This window comes from Elgaria multicarinata, chromosome 13, assembly GCF_023053635.1.
Source record: "Elgaria multicarinata webbii isolate HBS135686 ecotype San Diego chromosome 13, rElgMul1.1.pri, whole genome shotgun sequence".
Taxonomy (NCBI): domain Eukaryota; kingdom Metazoa; phylum Chordata; class Lepidosauria; order Squamata; family Anguidae; genus Elgaria; species Elgaria multicarinata.
The window spans coordinates 1459200-1475707 of record NC_086183.1 but is presented as its reverse complement, the minus strand read 5'-3'; the positions used below and the strand labels follow the sequence as shown (position 1 = coordinate 1475707).

General features: G+C 42.0%; 1 protein-coding gene across 1 annotated transcript in view; it reads right to left on the bottom strand.

The window, feature by feature from the left end:
• Positions 1-244: 244 nt before the first annotated feature.
• Positions 245-16508, bottom strand: part of TXLNA (taxilin alpha) — a 44037-nt gene continuing 27773 nt past the window's right edge. The window contains exons 7-11 of the mRNA XM_063139796.1: positions 7570-7689; positions 6518-6592; positions 3431-3523; positions 2359-2454; positions 245-961 (exon numbers count right to left, since the gene is read on the bottom strand). Coding sequence (XP_062995866.1) covers positions 620-961; positions 2359-2454; positions 3431-3523; positions 6518-6592; positions 7570-7689 — 726 coding nt within the window. The 3' untranslated portion in view covers positions 245-619. The remainder of the gene's footprint in view (positions 962-2358; positions 2455-3430; positions 3524-6517; positions 6593-7569; positions 7690-16508) is intronic.

Below are 16508 nucleotides of genomic sequence, written 5' to 3'. Positions count from 1 at the left end.
CTTATTGTCCCCTTTCTGGAAAGGAAAAACCCACTACATGCTAAAAATAACCTACAACACAACAAACTCCTGAGTCTCCTGTTTCTCCTGTACTGGTTTTAAACCACTGGGTGTGGTTGTCCTTAAAAAACCAAAAACTTTAGGAAAGAGAGAAGCAACAATTCCTCAAAGCCCCTCTGATGTCAACATTTTGTTTAAAGTTTGTATTCATAGCATAGCACCCACAACTAGCTGTAGCAGCCAGATGGATGCTACTAATGTGGAATGGAGGTGGGGGAGAGTTGGGGCGGCATGTTTCCCCCCAGGCCCCACCCTTCAGAAGGTCTTTTGGTGAAACTGCCACACACACGCAGATGTTCACGCAACACGTGGAGAAGTGGATCAATGTAGTTTGTAGATATATCTATAAAAAGGTGGGTGTTGCTCTGTACAACATCATGTCATATAATATACAGAGTTAAGATTTTTTTAAAAAGAAAAAGAAGAAAGAAAAAGCCTTCAGTATGTCAAAAGCTTTAACTGGAAAACCTTAAAACCCAGGAGGACTGAGCCTGGGCTCAGAAAGGGGAATGGATCAGTCTCTGGAGAAGTCTGCTAGCCACCCTCCCTTCCTCTACCTTTACTCAGCAGAGTTAGCAGCTTCCTCAGTTTTGTCCTGCGGTGGCACTCCTATGCTCGGTTCCCCAAGCCTCTCAGCAGGCCTTGTGACGCACACGGCTTGTGCCAGAGTAAGGCACTCTCCCATCTTAGTGCCCTGTGATGCTGGCTCCTCCGAGCTGCCTTGGGATTTGTCCTTTGGAGACTGCTGGACGTCCGTGCCAGCAGCTGGAGATGCAAGGGAGCACAGGTCCTGCACCTTTTTATTCAGGTCATTGCGCTCAGTCTGCAGGGCCCGGCACAGCTTCTCAAGGCGTTGGATTTTCACCTGAAGCCCTTCTAGTTCTTTGTCCCGGAGGGTTTTCTGCAATTGAGTAATAATAAAAATAATTTCAGGGCTAGCTTCTTTCTGCTTTTCAAGATAGATCAGGAAAAGTAAACCAAAAGGAAGTTAATTGAAGGAATTCAAGAAGGCACTTCTTAACGTAATGGAAATTGTTCATTTATTAGCAGAAAAATGGCACATCCGTTGTTGGCAATTAGCAGCTTATAGGCCTGCAAACAAATTGCTATCAGCCATGCCCTTCCCTGTACAACTGACCTCACATTTGCCTGGCCTAAAATCCCTATAGTAGCACAGCATGTGCTCTAGGAAAGAGAGAGAAAGCTGCAGGAACATACACTGGCAGCAGAGTCTATTTCTTTCTACTCTCCCTGCCTCTACATTTTCTGGCATCCACATTGGTCTGGAGCTTTTAGACCCAACAAGCTAGGAAAAGGAAAAGTATTTCTGGGGTGTTTTCCTATCAACTGGCCAGTGACTAACTGTGAAGCAAGGACTGAGATCTAAGCTAACAGCAACAACAAAAACCTAAAGCCTTCATAAGGGAATCCTAGTTTGGTGCAAAGAAGGACGAGCAAGAACTATGGCTAAGGTGTTGGACTGGGAGTCGGAAGATCCGGGTTCTAGTCCCCACTCAGCCATGGAAACCCACTGAGTGACTTTGGGCCAGTCACAGACTCTCAGCCCAACCTACCTCACAGGGTTGTTGTGAGGATAAGAGGAGAGGAGGAGGATTATGTACACCGCCTTGGGTTCCTTGGAGGAAAAAAGGCAGGATATGAATAAATGAATAAAAAAGATGATGATTAGGGTTTGGGATTTTGCTAAAATGCCAGTGTTTGTCAAGGAAAACTACTGGGTGGAAAGAAGGAGGATAGTGCTTCTCAAGACTAAGAAATCCTTTGCAATCCAGCACCACTGAAAAAAACAAAACCAAGATCTTTTAAAAAACAGCTCAAGTTTGAGACTTCAACAGCATCTTTAAGCTTTCCTTAAAAAACACAAATGTTCTAAATCAGCCAATTTTAAAAAATTATTATTAATAATAATATATTTATTTGTTACCCGCCTCTCCTTCCGGATCAAGGCCGGGTACAACATAAATGCAAATGCCATAAAATACATACATATTAGTGTCTATTCTCTTTCAAAAGCTGAGTTCGGGGGGAAAGGTAATTTGAAAAATAACAGAAAATTATAAGTGCAATCTTCCACAGTGTCCTAGAAACTAGATGCTATTTAGAACACTGAGACTGTTTCATTTAAGAAAAGAAAAACATTTTTACTTCCTCATCAGAAAACTTGTCGCATTTGCGCAAGACTCTGACGTGAAAGGGTGGCGCTTCTGGCCACTGTCTGGCAAAGCGGCCCCTCCCTGAAAGCCTGATTTCCCTGGAGAAGAGGAGGGGGCACGTTACCTCTTCTGCCATTTCCAGAAGGGCCTTGTTGCTGCTTTCCCAGCGGGACCTGTACATGGTGGTTTCTTTCTCCAGCTTCTTAATCTTCTTCGTCATCTATAAAATTGCAAGCAATAATAAGAAAAAAGTGTAAGCCAGTCATTTACTGAGGCACTTTTAAAGATGTGTGACACTGTGCTCCTTAGACTAAGCTAGTCAAGATATGGAGGTACAAGATGTTTATTAAGACCAGGGCTGCACAATGTGGTCACTCACCAAACCAAACACTGCTGAGTTGGATTAAGCAGAAGTTTGTATTTGGTCTTGGTCCTGTGAGTTGTGGATTCAAGTCATTTGTTCTGTTATGCTGGGGAGTGTGCATGCACTTGGGAATTATACCTCTTTAAAAATTGGGGGTTTTGCTGGATAGTGGGGAGAAATGCCTTTGCAGAAGATCCAACTTCAATCTGTAGCAGTTAAAAAAGAGAGAGGGAAGAATCATGTTGTGAACTGCCCAGAGAGCTTTGGCTATAGGGCAGTATAAAAATGTAATAAATAAATAAAATGTTGTAAAGTGGCCAGGACCAGATGTAACTCTTACCGATTTGGTCATTTTCCCATCAAAAACAAAAGGAGAGCATCCAAATCAGATCAGAAAAAGGAGAAACGGGTTCTCAGGATGCAAATAATTTATTGTCACAAAGCTTTGCATCCTGAGAACCCATTTCTCCTTTTTCTGACCATTTTCCCATCAAGCATACGAAACATGGCTCAGTTCTACACATCTACACAGGTGTAAGCTCCAGTGCAACAGTTTTCTTGACTGGAAAGCAAAGCTCAATTCGATGCAGGGTTCATGAAGTTTGAATGCTTCTAACTACCATCCTATACCAGCAGGAGCTTGTGGGCTGGATGGGGAACTCCCATGATCATACCTGGCCCACGGCCTGGAAACTCCCCGTTCTTGATGTAGGAGATGGTTTCCCAGCACCCTAAAGCTGCAGCACTGACCGAGAGGAATAAGAGCCTCCCACCCTCCAGCATGTGAGCCGCAGCTCCTGCCGTGGCAAAAGGCAGTATGAGCACACTATACCTTCTCCATTTCTTGCTTAAAGGTGGTGAACACCTCACTGCTTTTGGAAAGTGTATTCTGAAACTCTTCAAACTTCTCTGTATAGAGAGCGAGCTGAAAAAAGGAGAAAAGGGAGGAAATAGTGTTGAAAGGTTTCTTTAGCACAATACTAGTCAAGGTTGGGTGGAAGAAAGGGGAGGTTGTATCTTCTTGCACTTCAGTTAACATTTACTGAACGTCTGTAACCTCTCACACTAGCCCCACCATTCCTATGTGAGGCTGCCCAGTACCTGGCTAGAAAGGTAAACTAATAATCTGAAACAATTTACAACGATCCACCCCAAATTACATGTTTCTTTAAAAAAAATGAAATTTAATTTCTTATAAAATTGTGACAGCTCATTAAAAACATATAACCCAATAACAATAAACAGTCACCAAAATTGCATTGAAATAATCAATGCCATTTTACATTTAATTAAGGGATTCAATGTTTGTACAAGAGGAAAATATGCTCTTCCATTAATCCCAAGACATCTTTCCATGCAAGTATGCAAGGTCTATAACGACCTGGTTCGCACAACCCGACAAGCGATGGTGGGTGGTCAGCATGGGTTGCTGCAGGGTACCTTGTTGTAACACTCAAACCAGAGTGGTTTTTTCATTGAGTTGTTTCCCATGAACAAGGCACAGCTTGTTGTTGGGTTGTTCAAGGTGGCTTATTGTGAGGTTAAAACTCAGCAGGACAACTTCATTGTGGGATGTCAGGAACAGCAAGAGACCCACCCAGCAAGAGCAGTGAAAACTACTGCTGCTCCTCGTGATCTCATCCTCTCTTCTCCCTTTTCAGTGCCCTGTCCCATGCTCCTAAAAACTGTAAAGGACACCAGAGAGTGTCCCAAATGCATTTGCAACCTTTTTTTCAGTCTTGTGCAAGTGTGTACATCTGAAAGTCCACTGTTATGAAATTTGCATAATTCCCCCTCTGTTTAACTGCTCTGCCTTGAAATTTGCATATATTTACCAATCCGCCTCACGTGTCTGCCTTGAAATTTGTGTATCTTTGACAATCCCTGTTCTGTAACCCATATGCATCTCTTGACAGCTAACGATGGAGACCAGCGGAGGGAAGCTACAAGCACGAAAGTGGGGAGGGGGGAGCTAAAAGCAGCTGGCAGCTACAGGAGAATTTGCTTTTCAGGTGGGTGAAATTCCTTCAGTAGTACATGAAGAGGCACTTTTTTTAAAGGTGATTGCTAGCATGGCAAGAGCCAAAGTGAAGGATGAAACTGACAAGGACATTGTCAAGAAGGGGATAGAAGTATGCTGGGCTAAATAGCAGGCAGGTGGTCTGGTGCTCCTCTGCACTTGCACAAGACTGCCCAGAGAGCTTCGGCTATTGGGTGGTAGAAAAATGCAATAAATAAATAAATAAATAATAAATAAATAATAAGACCCCGAATAAAAAAAAGAAAAGAAAAGAAGTTTGCAAATGCCTTCCTATATTCAATGGGGCTCTGAAAACTACATGCATTTTGCGATCTGATGTGGTGTTGGGTTTTCTTGTGAACTAGCAATCCCAGGCTGCTGACGTAGAGAATGAAGAAATTAGGTACTTGGGAAATACGTTTGGGAGTGGGCGGGAAGACTAAGGGGGAAAACAACCCACAGCAAGCCACAGTGCACCCCATTGACTGTCAAGAGTAACATGGGTTATCGAGCAATCAAACAACCCATGGTAGCTATTCTTCAGGGTGGCTTAGCATGAAGTGCAAAGTCACCCATTATCCTTAATATTTGGGAAATATATAAAAGTTTCAAAATTGTAATAAAAACTCTTAATATTTTCCAGACCTTTCTTGACTAACCTTGAATGTTAATTTCTCCATTAAATTAATAAACCAAACTTTCTCATATTTAAAGTGGGTTTATTTCTTTTTCCCCGGATTATGTTATAATCATGCTGCTACCCATATGAATATAATAAACCTAACACTGGAGAGAATTTGATTTTCTGGTTTGTGATTTCTTCTGCCTTTTAAAATGTTTTTTTTCCTAGAACTGATTAACTGTGGGGCAAATCCACCACATATGAAAGTACATAAGTACATACTTAGCACGCCGCTCCGACCATGTTACTCCGCTTCTGAAATCTCTTCATTGGCTTCCAATTCACTTCAGAATCCAATATAAACTTCTCCTGTTAACCTTCAAAGCTTTTCACGGTCTAGCTCCTTCCTATCTCTCCTCTCTCATCTCACACTATTGCCCCGCTCGTGCTCTTCGCTCCTCTGATGCCATGTTTCTCGCCTGCCCAAGGGCCTCTACTTCCCTTGCTCGGCTTCGTCCATTTTCGTCTGCTGCCCCTTACGCCTGGAACGCTCTTCCAGAACATTTGAGAACTACAAGTTCAACCACAGCTTTTAAAGCTCAACTAAAAACTTTTCTTTTTCCTAAAGCTTTTAAAACTTGATGTTGTGCAGACTTCTACTGTTACTTTCTACTGTTAGTTTTTCCCTACCCTGTGCCTGCTTACCCTTCCCTGTACCTGTTGGCATTCTCTTCCCCTCCTTATTGTTTTACTATGATTTTATTAGATTGTAAGCCTATGCGGCAGAGTCTTGCTATTTACTGTTTTACTCTGTACAGCACCATGTACATTGATGGTGCTATATAAATAAATAATAATAATAATAATAATACATACCAGTGTTTTTACATCCCCTCCAGCATTTTGGGGATATATATTTGTTGATGTAACTCATTCTCACCAGAGAAACACATCACCGGTGCACCATTTTAATGAGTTTTCCTTAATCTTACTTGATATTGTTTGTAATCTGCCCAGAGAGCATTAGTTATTGGATGAATTAAAAATGTAATAAATAAATACAATAAAAACATTGATTTGAAAGGTAAGCTTGCCCACAATCCCAAATCATGTTTTCAGATGACAAGTGCTTCCTTAAGCCATGCACCTCTGTCAAGAGATCCTGCTAGCAAGCTGCAAAAAAGCCTACCTCCTTTTCTAGGGAAGTGGATTTTATTCTTTTAGCTAGAAAAAGTGTACCACAGGAGGGACGAGAAGAGCACCACATGCCACCACACCTGTTGCTTGAGATGCGCCTCCTGTTGCTTCATCAACTCACACATCCTCTGTGACTCCACAGCTTCTTTCAGCAGCTGTGCATGGGAAGGAACGGGGGGAAGGAAAGAGAAATTAGTTCAACATACTCTCAGGGGCTGGGAGGGCATAGGATAGTACTGGGTAGAGTGGAATCTTCCTCTAGTCCATCATATTCAAAGGATAATTAAAGAGGCAAACAAAGCCTGAACCAACTTTGGCTGCAGAAAACAGCAACAGTCTCTAGAACAGGGGTGGGGAACATGCAGCCCTCCAAGATGTTGTTGATCTCAAACTCCCATCAGCCCCAGCCAACATGACCAATAGTCAGGGATGATGGGAGGTGAAACATACCCTGGAAGGCCATAGGTTTCCCAGCCCTGCTTTAGAAGGACAAGAAAGGCCTCCCTAGCCTGGACTCAATTCCCCACCTATGTGACATAGACAATGTCAGATTATTGCAAGGATAACAATCTCTGGAATTGTTGGCCACCAAATTGTTTATTATCACCTTAAGCATCACAATTTTTACAGACCCTAAGAGCTGCTGCAGAGAATGGCTGTGGCATGAGAGTTTAATGCACATGGATCCAAAGACCACCTCTTGCCTGAGAGCTAGTGTAGTGCAGTGGCTAGGGCTAGTGTTGGACTGGGACTGAGGAAACCCGTGAAGTCCTCCATTTTGCCATGAAACTCATTATGTGACTTTGGGACAGATATTGACTCTCAGCCTGACCTACAGCAGAGGGTCGCTGTGAGGATAACATGGAGAGGAGGATCACATACGCTGCCTTAGGCTCCTTGGAGAAAAGGAGGAACAGAAATGTAATAAATACATAAAATGGTGCCTCATGAACCTTCCCCACCTAGAAATGTGCAAGCTCTTCCCCCTCCTCCCTCCTAATGATTTCCAAATCCATATTGAAAAGTATCAAGTCTCTTCAGAAACTGAGCAATGTTTCTGCACATCTGGCATATTGGTGTCATGATCATAGCTGTAGCAGCCAGATTTGGGCTCCGTTTAACCAAGACTCACAAAGTCCTTCTCTCGCTGGTGCCTCTCCTCAGCCTCCTTCAGCATCTCTTGGGCCTGCTGGAGTTTGGCATCCACCAGCTGCTGCTGCAGGTCCTTGTGTTTAAAGACCTTGTCGATGTGCTGCCAACAGAAATACACAAGCTGTCAGTCAGCAGCCACCACCATTGCTGCCTAAAGCAAAATTCTGAAGTGACAAGCACTATCCAAAACACAAGTAGCCGACGGTGCTGGTGGTGAACAACGAATCCGATGTTCTAAAGGTCAACACACCATAGGAACCTGGAATGTAAGATCTATGAGCCAGGGCAAATTGGATGTGGTTATTGGCGAGATGTCAAGATTAAATATAGATATATTGGGTGTCAGCGAACTGAAATGGACCGGAATGAGCCACTTCACATCAGATCAGCACCAGATCTACTACTGTGGACAAAAGGATCACAGAAGAAACGGAGTAGCCTTCATAATTAATAATAAAGTGGCTAAAGCAGTGCTTGGATACAATCCAAAAAACGATAGAATGATCTCAATTCGAATTCAGGGTAAGCCATTTAACATCACAGTGATCCAAATATACGCCCCAACCACAGATGCTGAAGAAGCAGAAGTAGATCAGTTCTATGAGGATCTGCAGCACCTACTGGATAATACACCCAAAAGTGATGTTATTTTCGTTACAGGAGACTGGAACGCTAAGGTGGGCAGTCAAATGACATCCAGAATTACAGGTAAGCATGGTCTAGGAGAACAAAATGAAGCGGGACATAGGCTGATAGAATTCTGCCAGGACAATTCACTGTGCATAACAAACACTCTCTTCCAACAACCAAATAGACAGCTCTATACATGGACTTCACCAGATGGCCGACACCGAAATCAGATTGACTACATCCTTTGCAGCCAAAGGTGGCAGACATCTATACAGACGGTAAAAACAAGACCTGGAGCTGACTGTAGTTCAGATCACGAACTTCTTATTGCACAATTTAGAATCAAACTAAAGAGAATAGGGAAGACCCACAGATCAGTTAGATATGAGCTCACTAATATTCCTAATGAATATGCAGTGGAAGTGAAGAACAGATTTAAGGGACTAGATTTAGTAGAAAGGGTCCCGGAAGAACTATGGACAGAAGTTCGCAACATTGTCCAAGAGGTGGCAACAAAAAACGTGCCAAAGAAAAAGAAAACCAAGAAGGCAAGATGGCTGTCTGCTGAGACACTGGAAGTAGCCCAAGAAAGAAGGAAAGCAAAAGGCAACAGTGATAGGGGGAGATATGCCCAATTAAATGCAAAATTCCAGAGGTTAGCCAGAAGAGATAAGGAATTATTTTTAAACAAGCAATGTGCGGAAGTGGAAGAAGACAATAGAATAGGAAGGACAAGAGACCTCTTCCAGAAAATTAGAAACATCGGAGGTAAATTCCAGGCAAAAGTGGGTATGATCAAAAACAAAGATGGAAAGGACCTAACAGAAACAGAAGAGATCAAGAAAAGGTGGCAAGAATATACAGAAGATCTGTATAGGAAGGATAATAATATCAGAGATAGCTCAGACGGTGTGGTCAGTGAGTTAGAGCCAGACATCCTGAAGAGTGAGGTCGAATGGGCCTTAAGAAGCATTGCTAATAACAAGGCAGCAGGAAACGACGGTATCCCAGCTGAACTGTTTAAAATATTGCAAGATGATGCTGTCAAGGTGATGCATGCCATATGCCAGCAAATCTGGAAAACACAAGAATGGCCATCAGACTGGAAAAAATCAATTTATATCCCCATAACAAAAAAGGGAAACACTAAAGAATGTTCCAACTATCGTACAGTGGCACTTATCTCACATGCCAGCAAGGTAATGCTCAAGATCCTGCAAGGTAGACTCCAGCAATTCATGGAGCGAGAATTGCCAGATGTACAAGCTGGGTTTAGAAAAGGCAGAGGAACTAGAGACCAAATTGCCAATATCCGCTGGATGATGGAGAAAGCCAGGGAGTTCCAGAAAAACATCTATTTCTGTTTTATCGACTATTCTAAAGCCTTTGACTGTGTGGATCATAACAAACTCTGGCAAGTTCTTGGTGGTATGGGGATACCAAGTCATCTTGTCTGCCTCCTGAGGAATCTGTATAACGAACAAGTAGCAACGGTAAGAACAGACCAAGGAACAACGGACTGGTTTAAGGTTGGGAAAGGAGTACGGCAGGGTTGTATACTCTCACCTTATCTATTTAACTTGTATGCAGAACACATCATGTGACGTTCTGGGCTTGACGAATCCAAGGCTGGAGTTAAAATTGCAGGAAGAAACATTAACAACCTCAGATATGCAGATGACACCACTTTGATGGCTGAAAGCGAGGAGGAGCTGAGGAGCCTTATGACAAAGGTGAAAGAAGAAAGTGCAAAAGCCGGGTTGCAGTTAAACCTCAAAAAAACCAAGATTATGGCAACTAGCTTGATTGATAACTGGCAAATAGAGGGAGAAAACGTGGAGGCAGTGACAGACTTTGTATTTCTGGGCGCAAAGATTACTGCAGACGCTGATTGCAGCCAGGAAATCAGAAGACGTTTACTTCTTGGGAGGAGAGCAATGACAAATCTTGATAAAATAGTTAAGGGCAGAGACACCACACTGACAACAAAGGTCCGCATAGTTAAAGCAATGGTATTCCCCGTAGTAACCTATGGCTGCGAGAGCTGGACCATAAGGAAGGCTGAGCGAAGGAAGATAGGTGCTTTTGAACTGTGGTGTTGGAGGAAAATTCTGAGAGTGCCTTGGACCGCAAGAAGATTAAACCAGTCCATACTCCGGGAAATAAAGCCAGACTGCTCACTTGAGGGAATGGTATTAAAGGCAAAACTGAAGTACTTTGGCCACATAATGAGAAGACAGGAGACCCTGGAGAAGAGGCTGATGCTAGGGAAAGTGGAAGGCAAAAGGAAGAGGGGCCGACCAAGGGCAAGATGGATGGATGATATTCTGGAGGGGACAGACTTGACCTTGGGGAAGCTGGGGGTGGCGACAGCCGACAGAAAGCTCTGGCGTGGGCTGGTCCATGAAGTCACGAAGAGTCGGAAACGACTGAACAAATAAACAACAACAACAATGCTCCCTAGAACAGCACAGCTCCCTTCATGGGAAGGTTGTCCCTGCCACACTAGAAAGAAGCTGGTATATCTTCTAGAATTAGAGATGTGAAGTGCCAAACAAAAATAAAAAATGGAAACATTTGGGAGGAAAGGTTTCCCTCCTGGTTTTTTCCAAAGCCTTTTTTGTGTTTTTTTCTGAAAAATTGAAAAAAATGAGAAATTAAGTTGTCCATTAAATTAAGTTGTCCATATTCTGGTAACCTCCGATTACTGCAATGCCCTCTACATGGGGCAGCCTTTGAAGACGGTTCGGAAGCTGCAGTTTGTGCAAAATACAGCAGCCAGATTGATAACTGGAACAAGGAGGTTCGAACATATAACACCAATTCTGGCCCGCTTGCATTGGCTGCCTATACATTTCCGAGCCCAATTCAAGGTGCTGGTCTTAACCTATAAAGCCCTACATGGCTTGGGACCTCAATACCTGATGGAACGCCTCTCCCGACATGAACCTACCCGTACACTGCGCTCAACATCTAAGGTCCTCCTCCGAGTGCCTACTCCGAGGGAAGCTTGGAGGATGGCAACAAGGGAGAGGGCCTTTTCGGTGGTGGCTCCCCAATTATGGAATGATCTCCCTGATGAGGCTCGCCTGGCGCCAACGCTGTTATCTTTCAGGCGCCAGGTCAAGACTTTTCTCCCAGGCATTTAACAGCATTTAACAACGCTAAGTTTGTTTTTTAAGGACCCCCAGAATTGTTGTTTTTAAATGGATACTGTTGTTTTTATACTGTTGTTCTTATGTTTTAAATTTTGTATACTTTTAATGTTTACGGTTTTTAACTTTTGTAAACCGCCCAGAGAGCTTCGGCTATGGGGCGGTATATAAATGTAACAAATAAATAAATAAATAAATAAATAAATCACAGGATGTTTTATTTTAGCATGAGGAATAAAATGTTTAAGACAAAGTGTTCAAATGTTTACTTCTCCAAATGATTTCTAAAAACTATGTACAATATCAGATTATCACAATTTGTGTCCACCAAGGACAAGCAAGTCCTAGGTTGCAAATTGAGACAACTCTCAAATGCAAGAGGCATTTCTGAATAGAAGAGTTGGAAGGGGCCTTTAAGGCCATCGAGTCCAACCCCTGCTCAATGCAGGAATCCACCCTAAGGCATCCCTGACAGATGGTAGTCCAGCTGCCTCTTGAATGCCTCTAGTGCAGGAGAGCACGAGAGGCATTGAAGAGTGCTATCATATCTCCCTTCAATCTTCGCTTCTCAAGGCTAAACAATAGTGATAGCTATAGCTCAGAAAATGAGACTGATTAAATTTCATGCATATTCATTAAACCTTGGTCTCTTTCTCAGCTCCTTTTATGGGAATGGGTGCTTTACGTCTGTGGAGGCCGAGCGGAGAAATAATTTTCTTTGTTACTAATGTTGATGTTTTCCTCTGTTGTTGTTGTTTTTAAATTATTTTTTGCCTGCTCCTCATAAACTGACAAAACCAAAGACATTCCTTACAGTTCAGGTGTTCCCAACAGTTCAGGAGCTTATAGCTCCATTTGTTTTTTAAAAAAAGTAAATTCAATTTGTAATAATTGTTTGAATACACTGTACTTTTAATATACCAAATGTAATAATTTTATGTTAAACCAACTTGGACTTAATTACATTTTATGTTCCTAAAGTAACAAAATGACTAATATTGCATTATTTCAATTTTTCCAAAAATTTCCATTTTTTTCCAGGGTGGGGTGTGTGTGTTTTTTTCTATGGCTTTCAAAATTTCTGGAAATTTTACATCTCTAGCCAGAATGTGGAAGTGTTAACATTTGCGAATGCATAGAGTAGATCAGAGTAATGCCAGCATGCAAACACAGATACACAGAACATCGTTCCTCAGGATGCCAACAGACTATTGGCTACTTTGGAGGAAACAGCAGAAGGGGAAAGGCACTAATAAGTCAAAAACCGGAGTGAAGATGGTCTTCAGATGTTGATGGGTGGGTGGGGAATTATTATGGCCAATGCATTTCGGAAAGAGCTATAGCTATCTCTTCCTCAGAGGCTGTAATTGAAGTACTGGCTTATCAGAACTAGAGATGTAATTTCTGGAAATTTTGAAGCCATGGAATAAAACAGAAATATTTCAAAGAAATTGGGGAAAATGAAATATTAACACTTTTTACAGATTGAAAATCACTTTAGGAACAAAAAATGTAATTATGTACAAGTTGGTTTGGCATAAAATGATCACATTTGGTATATCAAAAGCACAGGGTATTTGAATAATTATTACAAATTGAAGAGCCGGTGTGGCGTAGCAGCTAAAGTGTTGGACTGGGAGTCGGGAGATCCAGGTTCTAGTCCTCATTCGGCCATGGAAACCCGCTGGGTGACTTTGGGCCAGTCACAGACTCTCAGCCCAACCCACCTCACAGGGTTGTTGTTGTGAGGATAAAATGGAGAGGAGGATTATGTACGCCACATTGGGTTCCTTGGAGGAAAAAAGGTGGTATATAACCGCAATAATAAATAAAATAAAATTACTTTTTAAATTTTGTACTTTTTTTGGTAAGAAATGGAGCTACAAGCCCCTGAACTGTTAGGAACACCTGAACTGTAAGGAACCTCATTGGTTGTGCTAGTTTATGAGCAGGCAAAAAAACAAATTAAAAACAACAACGGAAGAAACCATTAACATTAGTAACAAACAAATTTATTTATGTCTGTGCTAGTCCTCCACAGTGTCAAGCAGACATAAAGCACCCATTCCTATAAAAAATTGAGAAAAAAGGGTTCACCAAGATTCAATGAAATATACATGAAATTTAATCAGACTGATTTCCTGAGCTATAGCTATCACTATCAGTTTCAATCTCTGCTTCAATGGCAGTGCTGCCCCTAGAGGCAGAAATGTATCTTACTCAGTTTGCAACCTAGGTCTTGCTTGTCCTCGGTGCACCGAAATTGTAAGAAACTGCACATAGTTTTTAGAAGTCATTTGGAGAAGTAAATATATGTGGGAGCAAAAGAGACAAGCTCTGGTGCTAAGAGAATTCGTATACGTAAAAAAAAAAATTTGTATCCAAAGGTGCTCAACATTTCAGACTGAGTCCTTCTCAGCTGGAAAGAGAGAACGAGCTGCCAAGGAGCTACTGTAGTGCGAAGTCTTTCAGATTGCAGGTCTGCAGTTTCTAACACTATAATTTTCAGCGTTCTGTGCTGAAGCTGCGTTTGTAAATTTTAAAGAGTCTCTGAAAACCAAGCAGGGGATCTCAGACAGAGATAAAGGCTGATTAAAAGTATTGTCTGTTAAGTATAAGCAGAGAGAAGAGAATTTTTTAAACAACGCAGCTGCTTCCATTCACTTTCCTTCTCTCCATTTGTAAAATCTTCCCCTGTTGCAAACTGGAGCGTCTGTATGTCTTCTTTTTTCCTCTTATATGCTCCTTTTGCCTTTCTGCTGGGCTTTGAGCCGGATGGAATGTTTGGAATGTAAACAACCGATAATCGCTATGGCAACAGGCAGTCTCCCAGCAAATATCTGATGACTGAGGCAGGCAGAGTAACTAGGAGCAGAACTGGATCTCTGGAGACACCTGTGAGATATACTAAGAAAGGCACTGGGACCAGAAAACTTTCTACTGATTTAGGAGACAAAAAAAACCCAATAGAACATAAGAAAGGTACAGGAAAGATGGCTCTGCCTGATCAATCACAGAAAATCATTGATCTCTTGAGTAAGAAGATGGGTGAGATAGGAGCCAAGATGGAACAGTGTATGGAGGAGCAACTTAAAGAAACCAAGGAAGAGATCAGAGGAACAAAAGAGGAATTGATGCAAGAAATCAAGAAGATGGATAATGCTTTGAAACAAGTGACGGGGGAGATCCAGGAAGTTGCAAACAGAGTGGATTTATTGGAGAACAAAGCAGAAGTTATGAGCGCAGAATTGGAAAGAGAACAAGATCTTCTGGCCCTTAGGGAATTAAAGGACAAAAAATATTGTTTACACTTAAGTCCTGTCCCAGAATCTATCCCTAACCCTGAAAGTGATCTTAGAAACGAAGTGATTAAAAGCTTGTCAACATTTATGGATATTGAGGCAGATAATATGGAAGTGGAAGTAGACCGGGTTTACAGAATAAACTCCTCATATGCACAAACAAGAGGGGTTCCAAGGGATATTATTGTTTACTTTGTAAAAACAACAACAAGGGATCAGATCCTCCAGAAGCACTACTGGAGTAAAATGAAGATGGAGGGCAAAGAAATAATTGTACTGGGGTAAAGTTCAAAACATCATCATCATCATCATCAGTTTATTGTGCTAGCCAAAGGCCATGACAAATACATCCATAGAAAAGCATACAACTATAAAAGTACACAACAGTTTAAAATAGCCAAGAGAACCATATAGACAAGCTTAAATTTACTGTGACTAAAGCTCTCATTTCGCTCAGCACTTTGAGTCTCCGTGGCAGTTTATAGCAATTTTATCTAGTTCTCTCTTCCTAATCTTTTTCGCTGCCAGTGCAAACAGGGACACTTTATGAGTGACATAACTGTTGGTATCGCTAAGGAGGAAGAGAACTGTTTCTGCTTGGGCATTCCTGCCTCCATATGTCAGCAGCGGTTTCAGGAGTCTCTCTCTTAGGTCCCTATACAAAGGGCAAGTTAACATATAGTGTGTTATGTCTTCCACTTGTTGTTGACCACAGATACATAATCTCGATTCAAATGGTACCTTGTGGTAGCGTCCATCCAGCACTGCAGTTGGCATCACTTGAAACCTCAATTCAATGAACGCATTTCTCAGGGGCAGTGTCCTCAATTTGGACAGATAACATGCTCTATAGTGTTCTGTTTTTAGAAGAGGGAACCACCGAGAGAATTTAGAATTTTTAATAAGTTGCAGGTCCCTCCTGGAATCTACCCAAAAACACCAATCCCTTAGTTGCTTCTTATCCATGCTTAGAGCAAACTTCAATTCAGTAAGATGATAACTATACAAGAGCTTTTGGAATATTACTGTCCAATGACAATTGTTATCCATTTCTAGAAAACACTTGGTAGGAAGACGCTCATTTTGCAAGATGGCGATTCGTTTAAAATATTTTAGCTGCGCACTCTCAATTCTTGCCCTAACTGAAGGACTACCAGCTTCTGTGCGCAAAAAAGCTGCAGGGGTACCAGATGGAAGAGAGAAAAGTTTTCGAAGGAAGTTGTTCTGCACAATCTCCAAGGCTTCGGTTGTGGTGTTGTCAGACCCCCAGATTTCAGACCCATAAAGCAGCTGCGTTATTACTCTGGTGTTAAAGATTTTTAGGGCAGGTTCGATCAACTGTCCCCCTTTATTATAATAAAACTTCATTAGAGCCCCTATAGTTTTTTGTGCTTTCAATTTCGCTGCCTCCCTATGCCCTTTCCATGAGAGGGACTCACTAAAGAGAATACCCAGATATCTAAATGAGCGGACCTGGTCAATGACCTGTTGGTCCAAAGTCCATTTGTGTGTAGGTCTGCGGCTGCCGAAGACCATTATCTTTGTCTTAGTATAGTTTATTGCCAGGTTTTCAGATTTGCAATAAGAGCTGAGAGTACCTAAAAGCTTTTTCAGGCCCAAACGCGAGAGAGAGATTAGTACTATGTCGTCTGCGTACATTAGAGTAAAGATCTTCCTGTTCATGATTACTGGGGAAGGGGAGTTTACTTGGGCTAACTGTGACACTAGGTCATTAACATAGATGTTAAAGAGGGAAGGGGCCAGGAGACATCCTTGTTTAACTCCCCGGGTTGTTTTAAAGGATTCTGTTAGAAAGCCATTTAGGCCAACTC